Source organism: Monopterus albus, unplaced genomic scaffold (genome assembly GCF_001952655.1).
Source record: "Monopterus albus unplaced genomic scaffold, M_albus_1.0 scaffold260.1, whole genome shotgun sequence".
Lineage (NCBI taxonomy): Eukaryota > Metazoa > Chordata > Actinopteri > Synbranchiformes > Synbranchidae > Monopterus > Monopterus albus.
In genome coordinates, this window is record NW_018128140.1 from 771,971 (window position 1) to 784,273 (window position 12,303).

A 12,303-nucleotide genomic window follows, 5' to 3' on the forward strand; every position below is an offset into this window, starting at 1 on the left:
ATAGCATTAATGTATTTTGATCATGTATACGCGATGCCAACGCTGACAGTTTCTTCGCAGTTGTTTTCGTATGTATATACTATGTATATTGGTTCACCTGGTTTCAACGCTGACAGTTCCTGATCCCTTTTTCTATACCTCTGGCGATTCTCATCTGCCGTCTTCCTGGTTCAAGCGTCCCTCCTGGGTTCCTTGTTGTCCTGGTCCTCTGACTCTCCTGTTCCCTACAGTCCTCCTGTCTACTCACCTGCCCGTCCTGGTCTCTTCAGTCATCACTGCCCTACTCTGGTTAATAGACTATACATATACTCAGTACTTTGCTTTTCTCCAATAAACCACCTTTTTTTTTAAACTAGCACCTGGGTCTGCATCCTAATTCCTACCTCTTGTTCTCCCTCACCCCCTGGTGAGGGGACTCAGCCATAACAGTGATGTCCTTCAGGTGGGCCAATGTAGTGGTTAAACCAAACAAATTACAATTCATTTGTAATATGGAATAGAATAAGTAGGAGTGTGGAAATTACACATAGATATATGTGGTAGGCCAGGGGTGCCCACATTTTTTCGCCTTGCAAGCTGCTTTTCAAATGACCAAGTCAAAATGATCTACCTACAGTTCAAATACTTAAAGGCTTCTGTTCCATTATAAAGCCTCATCCGGTTCTTTCAAACCAGGAACTCCGAGGGACGACTCAGACCACTTGAGTATATAAAAAATATAACCGTGCTGGTTTATTCAAAGAGTCACAGGCAAGCATCCACACTTCCAGTCCAGAGATCTTCCAAACCATGCTGATGTAGGACCCACTCCATAGAGCAGGGGTGCACACACTTTTTCGACTTGCGAGCTACTTTTCAAATGACCAAGTCAAAATGATCTACTTACAGTTAAAATACTAAACATATATTTATTCATATATGGCATACACCTTATGTAAACACAATATATGTTGGTGCACTTTGCATAACTGCATGAACTCTAAGGTACACTACAGTTCAGTACTTTTTTGGTCATTAGTTTACTCTGATGACTTGCACTGAATGGAATCAGCCAGGGCTGCATAGTCCGGACAGTAGCTGCTGGTAGCCAGCCTTCAGCAGACTTCCAAATGGTTATCAGTCATGGTGGAGTAGTATTTGGACTTAATAATCTTCATGAGAGAAAATCCTGACTCACACAAATAAGTAGAGCCAAATAATGCAGTCAATGGCACATTTCCTCATGTTTGGGTACTTTTCCTCTGTAAGTTCCAAAATGGTCCATTAGCCCTGGACTTCAGCTGAATGTCAGTCTATAGTGTCAATATCTTATCCTCCACTCCAGACCAGTTCAGGTGAAACAGCGTTGCAATTTTTGATGCGAGTGAATCAACCTCAATATCTTCCCTAAATGGGTAGCACATAAATGTAGCGACTGGCTCGAGTGAGGCAAAGTCTTGAAAGCGTTTGCCAAACTCTGAACAACAATTGTCAATCTGCTTTGTGTAGCGTGCAATGTCAAGTTGCACACATGCTTTCCGTTGCGTCTCCAGCTCTGATGCGAGGTTTTGGAAGTTCCACAAAATGTTGCATTTTTCGTTTGAAAGCATTAACTAAGCTCATTATATTGACATGAGATCTACCGACACTACCTTTGCGATCGACCGGTCGATCACGATCGACGTATTGCCCACCCCTGTGGTAGGCAATAGTTGATAGTTAATTTTATAAGGGTGAGTTATATAACATGACAAGATCTGATCTTTGAACTATTTTGAAGTGTTGGTGCCTGGTAACCACAAATGGGCCAATGGGTTCACATCTTGATAAGTAGCCCTGACAATGTGTCCTCTTTTGTTGGACTCTTTAAAATGTTTCACATATGTCACCTTAGTGTGAGAGGTTAAGCTTTGTTCCTATATCCAGGGGTTAGCATATCGTTGTCTTCAAACACAGCTGTTTAGTAAACTGTTCATACAATCTTTGTTACTGGGAAGGTTTTGCACTAAAGAGCATTGTGATCCTCAACTGATATCCTCTCTTCAGATATGTGTGTTTGTGTGTGTGCCTGTGCCAGTAGCACAATCCCACACCCTAACTAAATGAAGTTGTTGGAAAATTTTAATTCAAATAACATTTTTCATACTTGTGCAGTTTCAAAAGTGTAATTTAAGTCTCTGTTGTGGGGTATTGTGTACCTGGTTCTCAACCAGCATGGCAATATCAACAAACATGTCATGGAGCTCTTTAATGCTGCTTTCCAGCCTCTTGATGTCTTTGTGACGAGCCTCAATCTCATTCAAGGCCTGTTGGTTGATTTTAGTGTCCATGATCTAGGTTTGGGGCAGAAGGCAAAGAACAAGCAATGTATGAAAATTTAAGCAATACATACATATTCTAATACTAACCTAATCACACACATCCCCCTAAAATAGATTGCACCATTTCCACTCCTTAACGTAAGATGCCTTGTGACAGTAGGACACAGACTGCAGCCTTCTGACCGACTTGTAATTGCTGGCAATAATGTTTGTAACCAAACTGATCAGGAGGGTATGTTTTTATTTCTCATGGCTTATGAGCTGTTTCTATGTGTTATTTTGTGTGTGAACTTGGTGTCAGCTGTTCACTTTTCATTGCATTCCATGCAATGAAAAGTGATTTATTCAAAGATCTTCTGTACTGCACCTCCTCAGCTTACCACAGTACAGCAGCCTCTCTTATCAACACCCACCCATAGCAGCATTCCATGCAATGAAAAGTGATTTATAAGAGAAACAGGCTTAAATTCTAAAATTGCCTATTTGTTTACAGGTAATTGATTAACTGACTAATTGTTCAGCTCTGGTTATATTATTTTCACATGTTCACCATCTCTGCACATATTTACAGATTTACAGACACAGATCCACATACTGTCCTACCCCAGCGGTGAAGACAGCCGAGTTGCCTCCTTCCAGCATCTCTTCCAGTTCTTCATCAGTCATTGCTTTCCCTGCTGTGATGGACAAAAACAACTGTTTGTATACAGGTGTTTTATATAAATATCTGTTAACATTGGACAGGCCTAGTTAAATACAGAAGGTGGAGACAGACTGCCAGAGAAAAACTGGTATATTAAAGGAATGCCATCCTGTGTGGTGAAAAGTCAAGACACTTTACTGAATACTAAAATACAGTATGTACTCCAACCTTGATGCATCTGACTTTACAACATGTCTGATGAACACAACACATTAAGATACTTGGCAAATGAGGTTGCTAAAATACAGGAAGCAATATTGGCCTAGAGGCATTAGCACACATCATAAACCAAATATGTTATTTAAACGGCATGCCTCCTCCTTCTCCCCCTCCTGCAAATTGGTGTATCCCATCTGTGCTGAACCAGTTGAATGAATCTAACTTGAGAATTGAGAATTTTAAATGTGATATTACGGGCTCTAAATACAAATCCATATGATGACATTTTAAGAGAATTTAATGCACTAGCTGTAAGGATACAAATTCTCCAGTGTACAAATGTGCATGGCCCCAAACAACTGAGAGCTCAAACAGCACATACAGTATGTTGAACCAAGTGCAAACTCCCAATCAACTGTGTTCCACCATCATCCCAGTTCCCAAGAAACCCTCCACTAGGGAACCGAATGACTACAGACCTGTCGCTCTGACATCTGTGGTTGTGAAGTGTTTTGAGAGACTGGTATTGGCCCACCTGAAGGCCACCACAGACCACCGGCTAGATTCCCTGCAGTTTGCCTACTGAGCAAATAGGTCAGTGGATGATGCAGTCAATATGGCATTGCATTATATCCTGCAACATCTTGACTCACCAGGGACCTATGCTTGGATTCTATTTGTGTTCAGCATTTAACACCATCATCCCAGACATCCTCTACTCAAAACTAACCCAACTCACTGTGCCTACCTCCACCTGTCAGTGGTTTACCAGCTTTCTGACAGAAAAGCAGCAGCAGGTGAGGCTGGGGAAAACCACATCTAGCACCTGGACTATCAGCACAGGCGCCTCCCAGCGATGTCTGCTCTTTCTGCTGTTGTTCTCCCTCCATACCAATGACTGCACCTCAGAAGACCTCTCTGTAAAAATCCTGAAGTTTGCAGATGACACAACGGTCATCGGTCTCATTCAAAAAAGTGACGAGTCAGCCTACAAACATGAGGTTGAACAGTTGGCCCCTGTGCTGTGGAGCTGAACACAATGAAAACAGTGTGCATATTTACATTGCATTTCTACCCCAAGGATTTGAGTTTTGCACCTCAGTAGATAATTGCATAGCCCCTCATAATTTCACCTATCTTATCACTGCAGTGATATATTATACAGTCTGATAGCTGTGGGGAGGAACGTCCTATGGTAACGCTCCTTCCTACACCGGGGATGTAACAGTCTTGTGCTAAAAGAACTGTTCAGTGCCTCCATTGTGTGGTGCAGGGGATGGGAGGGGTTATGCATGATGGATGTTGGTTTTTCCAGCATCCATGTGTCCGCCACCTCCTTGATGGAGTCCAAAGGGCAGCCCAGGACAGAACCTGCTCTCTTAACCAGCCTGTTAAGTCTCTTTCTGTCCCTGTCCGTGCTACCTCCTGCCCAACCCACAACAGCGTAAAAAACTGCGTGCTTCACCGGGGACTCCAGGATCTGTGGTTCATAAAATGTCCAACGAAATGCCCCGCACACACCAAAGTACCTTTGTCTCCTCAACAAGTGGAACCGGCTCTGGCCCTTCCTTTACAGGGCATCTGTGTTGTTGGTCCTGTGGATGTCAACCTCGACCATGCCATGCCTCCCTCCTCCTCTATGCCACCCTCCTACACAAAGAACAATAAAACTCTGGACCATACTGTATGCTAATGCTAGGAATGTGTACACTTCCGCCCCTCCCCCTCTGACCACAGACTGCCCTGTCTGTGATTTGAGTGAGCGACATCTGTTCCTGACTTTCTCTGAAATGCTTGTACTGTCTTGTTTTTGGGCATTCTCGAATCTTGAATTGTCTTTTAAGATTCTTGATTTGTTTTTAAGAGATCCTTGTGGTGTTTGCTGTTGTGAAATGCTTGTACTGTCAATTTGTTTTTTAAGATGTGCCGCACGAAGCGGCAGCGAGTTCCAGTAGCTCTGTCCTCTTTTGTTTTTTCTTTCCATGCTTTCTGAATTTGTCTGTCAAGATCAGTGTGTGGTATGTTCTTATGGTGTCTTGTTGGTTGCTCTCTGCTGTTTTTGTCCCTACCGCTGCTGGAACACTGGAATTTCCCCACTGTGGGATCAATAAAGTTCTACCTACCTACCATACCTTGGTTTTTTTTTTCCACTTTTCTCCCAGGAGGTCTCCTGAGCCATGTGCATACCAGCAGATGAATTCAAGAGTCTTTTTGCTGTATGTCAGTGGGCTTCAGGGCTGGCATCAGGGTGCTGACCATGTGTTTTGTCAAATCTCATGCTGTGCTTTTAAGATGGGATTTGGTGATTTTAAATGATTTATGGGCTAAAGGTATAACAAACCTTAACAGTTTTCCAAATATTCCTCCAATACCTCTCCCATATCACACGGGTGCCCCCTGTAATGCTGCTAACCTGTCTCTAACTTGTGACACATAATATTGTATGAGACAGTGTTCATCCAGCATCTTCAGAATTTTTTGATGGGTCTAAAATGTAGTTTCAGGATGACTTTCCCATATGTGAGATTAATGATTTCACCTGTGTCAGACTTAATTTCTATTTTAATGTTTTCAATATGATTTCTGGGCAAAGGCAGATAGTGGACTCTGATATGAGATGTTTATGGTTGCTGGTTTAAGGTTGCTGTAATTAAATCTCTACTCAAAAAGCCTACTCTTGACCCAGGTGTTAGGTTATTTCTTAGTTAGATAGATATGGATTAGAGATCTGTTGTCTATGAATGTTTAGTGCAGACAGGGTGACTAGTTTGCTGTAACTATTCAGCCTGCAGGGATTGCAGGCACGCCAAGGTTACAGGAAAAGAGCTTTTAGGGTCAACTGTAATGCTAGTCTTAATATTTGTCTTAAAGTGTAAGGTTATGTCCAATTGTTTAGATACACACCACGAAAACAACAGTCACGCACCTTGACTTTTCCTCATGTTTTGGCTAAACGATAGAGCAGCTGCAAAGCTTGCTTATCGGGTGGCGTCACGGTTTGACGCCCCTTGTAGCATGGGCTAGCCCAAAAATGATTAATATTATATAGGTTGTTGGGTCCAGACTTTCTCAGCTTTCTGCTGCCTGCGCGCAGGTAGAGGGGTGAGAGAGCTCTGGACGTGTCCTGTGAATTTTACCTGTGATCCTCTGAATAAACCAGCACGGTTATTTTCTATAAAATCTAAAGCAGTCTCTTTCGTCTCATTGAGAGTTCCTGGTTTGAAAGAACCGGAAGAAGCTACACAGAAATAATAGCTTATACAGGTGTTCTAGCTAATTATAAACCAATATCCAATCTCCCATTTATTTCTAAAATCCTTGAAAAAGCTCTTGCAAAGCAGTTAACTTGCACAAGAATGATTTGTTTGAGGATTTTCAGTCTGGTTTTAGAGTCTATCATTGCACAGAAACTGCATTGGTGAAAGTCACCAGCCATCTCCTTCTAGCCTCAGACAAAGGACTTGTCTCTATACTAGATCTTCTTTGACCTCAGTGCTGCTTTTGACGCCATTGATCTCAGCATCTTAATACAGAGACTTGAACATGTTACTGGGATTAAAGGAACCGCACTAAGTTGGATAACATCTTATTTATCAGAAAGAATCCAATTTTCTCATGTTAATGATGAATCTTCCACTCAGACTAAAGTTAGTCATGGTGTTCCACAGGGCTCTTCACTTTATACATGCTCCCTTTATCCAGTATTATCAGAAAACATGGCATAAATTCCCATTGCTATGCAGATGATACTCAGTTATATTTATCTATGAACCCAGATGAATCAGATCAGTTGGTCAAACTTCAAGCATGTCTTAAAGGCATAAAGGCTTCGATGACTGTAATGTCTGACTTCTAAACTCCAACAAAACTGAAGTTATTGTACTTGGGCTTGAAAACCTTAGATATATGCAATCTAACCATATATTTACTCTACATGACATACAGTATATTTTGTGTTTTAGCATAGTATAATCAGCTTGCTTTGTACTTAGGCAATGCATGGGGCCTACAAAAACAACATATTCTGCATTAGGTGTCACCATAAGTGACCACTGTCTTCCATGTGTGATGTATGTTTAAGTATTTAATCAAGTTTTCAGCATTTAGTTACAGTATATGATAATACAGTGATGTAATCATTGATGGTCATGATTGAGAAAGTTGTCGAATTAATTCAACTTCTTAAAGTATGGTCACTTGGCTTGATTTTGGGTCGATACAGGTGAAATGGGCCAGACAATTGACAACACCATAATCATTTTCTTCCTTGTTTATGTGGGTGACCTTACTCACCCAAGTGGTGAGGATGAGGGAGAAGAAAATGATGGACTATCCATCCATGCATCCATCCATCCATCCATTTTCCTCCGCTTATCCGGAACCGGGTCATGGGGGCAGCAGTCTAAGCAAAGATGCCCAGACTCCTCTCTCTCCAGACACTTCCTCCAGCTCCTCTGGAGGAATGCTGAGGCCTTCCCAGGCCAGCTGAGAGACTTAGTCCCTCCAGCGTGTCCTAGGTCTTCCCCGGGGCCTCCTCCCGGTGGGACATGCCCGGAACACCTCCTTAGGAAACAGATGCCTGAGCCACCTCAGCTGGCTCCTCTCAATGTGACCGAGCTCCTCACCTTATCTCCAAGGGTGAGCCGAAGCCACCCTGCGGAGAAATCTCATTTCGGCCACCTGTATCCAGGATCTTGCCCTTCCGGTCATGACCCAAAGCACACGACCATAAGTGAGAGTAGGAACGTAGATCGACCAGTAAATTGAGAGCTTCACCTTACAGCTCAGCTCCTTCTTCACCACAACGGACTGGTACACTGACCGCATTACTGCAGAAGCTGCACCAATCCGCCTGCCAATCTCCCATTCCATCCTTCCCTCACTCGTGAACAAGACCCCAAGATACTTGAACTCCTCCACTTGAGGCAGAAACTCTCCACCAACCTGAAGGGAACAAACCACCCTTTTCTGACTGAGAACCATGGCCTCGGACTGGCATAGACTTTTCCCGAGGAGGCTGAGGAGTGTGATCCCACTGTAGTTGGAACACACCCTCCGGTCCCCCTTCTTAAAAAGAGGGACCACCACCTCGGTCTGCCAGGCTAGATGCACTGTCCCCAACTGCCATGCGATGTCGCAGAGGTGTGTCAGCCAAGACAGCCCCACAACATCCAGAGACTTAAGGTACTCAAGGCGGATCTCATCCACCCCTGGTGCCTTGCCACAGAGAAGCTTGTCAACTACCTTGGTGACTTCAGCTTGGGTGATGGACAAGTCCATCTCCAAGCCCCCGGCTTCTGCTTTTTCATTGGAAGACGTGATGCTGGGGTTGAGGAGATACTCAAAGTATTCCTTCCACCGTCTGACGATATCCCCAGTCGAGGTCGACAGTTGCCCGCCTCCACTGTAAACAGTTTTGGCAGGGCACTGCTTCCCTCCCAATCGCGACCCTCCAGGTGTCACTGTCATCGCCCACATGAGCGTTGAAGTCCCCCAGAAGAACAATGGAGTCCCCATCCGGGACATTTTCCAGCACCCCTCCCAAAGACTCCAAGAAGGCCGGGTACTGCCATTCGGCCCATAGGCACAAACAACAGTGAGAGACCTATCCCTGATCCAAAGGCTCAGGGAAACAACCTTTCATTCACCGGGGTAAACTCCAACACATGGTGGCTAAGCTGGGGGGCTATAAGCAAGCCCACACCAGCCCGCCGCCTCTCACCGCGGGCAAATCCAGAGTAGTGGAGAGTCCAGCCTTTCTCGAGAAGTGTGGTTCCAGAGCCCAAGCTGTGCGTGGAGGTAAGCCTGACTATATCTAGCCAGTACCTCTCAACCTCCTGCACAAGACTGGCCTCCTTCCCCACCAGCGGGGTGACATTCCATGTCCCCAGGGCTAGTCTCAGTGTCCAGAGATTGGGTCGTCGGGGCCCCTGACTTTGAACACTTCCCAATCCACTATGCACCAGCCCCTTACGGATCCTCCTGTAGGTGGTGGACCCATGGGAGGACATCCCCACGTCGCTCGTTCAGGCTAAGCAGAGCTGGGCCCCGTAGGAAGAGGCCCAGCCACCAGGTGCTCGCATTTGAGCCCCAACCATGGGCCTGGCTCCAGGGTGGGGCCCCGGTTGCGCTATACCGGGTGGCGTCACTGTCCTTAATTTTCATCTTTTCATAAGGGGATCTTGAACTGCTCTTAGTCTGACCCATTACCTAGGACCTGTTTGCCTTGGGAGATCCTACCAGGGGCAAATAGCCCCAGACAACATAGCGCCTAGGATCATTCGGGTACTCAAACCCCTCCACCACGATAAGGTGGCAGTTCAAGGAGGAAAGCCTAACTTGTTTGCTTTGGAAAACTAAAAACTTATTAACCTGTAATAGACCAGCAAGGCATAAAACACAGCAGCCCACCAGCACAAAACATAACTTCTGCTAGCCATAGGTTTAGCTGCAATACAAACACTGCAGTCAGCTCCAAACTATAAATAATTATGTTTTTCCAGTTAGCAGATAGATGAATATGGCTAACATTTTTTTTTTCCAAATGAACTTAACAGTCCAATTAGAATCAAAATTTTCTACAGGCACAGTCTCTATGCTTTTTAAGAGTAGGAGTTGTGGAGAAAGGTTGAAAATATGTATCTGTTGTCACAATAAAGTTATAATGTTGGCACAATACAAAAAATTATTTTTAAGAATCCCCCCTTTTGCAAGTTTAGATTATTTAGTTTATTTAATCCATTATGTTAAGGCAAGGCATTTGCTACACTGTCTCCCTTTTGGTTTGCCATTGACTTCCCAGTATGTATCTACTTACAGCATGACAAACATCAACACAGACAGCTGGCAAAGTCCATCCATTATCTATACCGCTTAGTCCTGAATAGAGTTGCAGGGGGGCTGGAGCCAATCCCAGCTGACACTGGGTGAGACGTGGGGTCCACCCTCGACAGGTCACCAGTCTATCGCAGGGCTGACATGTAAACAAACAACCACATGTTCCTATGGGCAATTTAGAGTCGCTGGTCAACCTCAGCTGCATGTCTGCACCGCTAACAGCAGTGATAGGAGTGAGGCACTAGACCGACTCTACCAGGCCATTAGTGAACAACAGACAGCGCACCCAGATGGATTCCTCATCACAGCTGGGGACTTCAGTCACGTGAATTTAAAGGTTTTACTGCCCAATCTGCACCAACATGTGGACTTTCTAATGAAAGGAGACAACACATTGGACTTTGTGTACACAACATGCAAAGGAGCATACAAAGCCTCCCCCCCGATCACGTCACCATCATGCTAAGAGCTGCATACAAACCCAGAGTGAAAGCCATCAGAACAACACAAAAGGAGGTACGTGGGTGCCGGGCTTCCGCTGCTCTGAAGGATTGTTTTGATGTTACAGACAGACATTTTCAAACAAGCATCCACTCACAACAATCACATAGACATAGAGGAATACACAGAGGCTGTCACAGCATACATCACAAAGTGCATTGATGGTGTCACTTACTGCAAAAATATCAGTGTTCATGCCAACCAGAAGGCATGGATGACAGGTGAGGTTCACAGACTCCTGGGGGCTAGGGATGCAGCCCTTAGGGCCAGCGACCCCACAGGCCTAGCAACAGCAAGAGCCAACCTGTCCTGTGGAATCAAGGAGGCAAAATGCCAACACAGCAAGAAAATATCTGGACACTTCAGCAACACCAGAGATGCACAGAGTCTCTGGAACCCTCACCCTCCAAACCCTCACAGGCTATATATCCCTACTTCAGAGCTGTGATAGTGACATCTTTCTGCTGAACAGCCTCAATGACTTCTTTGGCTGCTTTGAAACACAGAACACACCAGCACAGAAGACCAACCCCCCCTGGGCAAGTAGGTTGTGTGTTTGTCCATAGCCAGCATGAAGAAGACCCTCTCCAAGATTAACCCATGCAAGGCAGGTGGACCGGATAACATACCTGGTCATGTTTTAAAGGACTGTGCCGAGGAGCTCAAGGATGTCCTCACGGACATCTTTAACATCTCTCTGAGCCAAGCGGTTGTTCCCACGTGTTTCAAGGCTGCCACAATAATTCCAAAGGAGCCCCACCCAACCAGTTACGATGACTATCAGCCTGTAGCACTGAACTCCATTATGAAGTGCTTCGAGTGGCTGGTCATGCAGAACATCAGGTCAATCCTTCCTCCCTCTCACAATCCATTTCACTTTGCATACAGGTCAAACAGGTCCACAGAGTTCTCAAAAACTTGGACACTTGGGACTCAAAACCTGTCTCTGCAACTGGGTGCTGGACTTTTTAACAGGGAGGCCACAAAATGTGCAGGTCAGCAGCAACATCACCAAGACCATCACATTGAGCACAGGGGCTCCTCAGGGGTGTGTGCTCAGCCCATTGCTCTTCACACTGCTGACCCACGACTGTGTGCCAACCTACAGCACCAACCACATTGTCAGGTTTGCAGATGACATGACTGTAGTTTGCTTCATTACCAACAATGATGAGGCCAACTACAGGAGTGAGGTGTGCCAACTGGAATAGTGGTGTAAGAACAACAACCTCTTCCTCAATGTGAGGAAGACTAAAGAGATCATTGTGGACTTCAGGAGAAAACCTCTAAAGCAACCACCACTGACCATCAACGGTGCTGTAGTGGAGAGAGTGAGCAGCACCAAGTTCCTGGGAGTGCACATCTCTGAGGACCTCTCCTGGACCAACACCACCACAACACTGGCCAGGAAAGCTCAAACACGCCTCTACTTCCTCCACAAACTGAGGAGAGCCAGCGCCCCACCCCCCATCATGTGCTCCTTCTACCGGGGTACCATTGAGAGCATCATCATTGGCTGCATCACTGTGTGGTACGGAGCCCGTACTGCCTCCTGCAGAAGGACCCTGTAACCCATGGTGAAAACAGCCAACAAGATCATCTGTGCCCCTCTGCCTTCCCTTACGGACATCTTCAACACCTGCCTCACCCGCAGAGCCATCAGCATTGCTGATGACACCTCCCACCCCGCACACTCTCACTTCAGACTTCTGCCTTCAGGGAGAAGGTATCGGAGTCTTCAGGCCCACTCCACCAGACTTACAAACAGCTTCATTCACCAGGCTGTGAGGATGCTGAACACTG

At 45.3% G+C, this 12,303-nt stretch overlaps 1 protein-coding gene across 1 annotated transcript in view; it reads right to left on the minus strand.

Annotated features, from left to right (window-relative positions):
- Positions 1-12,303, minus strand: part of stx3a (syntaxin 3a) — a 94,470-nt gene that overhangs the window by 13,397 nt on the left and 68,770 nt on the right. Inside the window, exons 7-8 of the mRNA XM_020621499.1 lie at positions 2,904-2,977; positions 2,178-2,312 (exon numbers count right to left, since the gene is read on the minus strand). Of these exons, the coding sequence (XP_020477155.1) occupies positions 2,178-2,312; positions 2,904-2,977 (209 nt within the window). The remainder of the gene's footprint in view (positions 1-2,177; positions 2,313-2,903; positions 2,978-12,303) is intronic.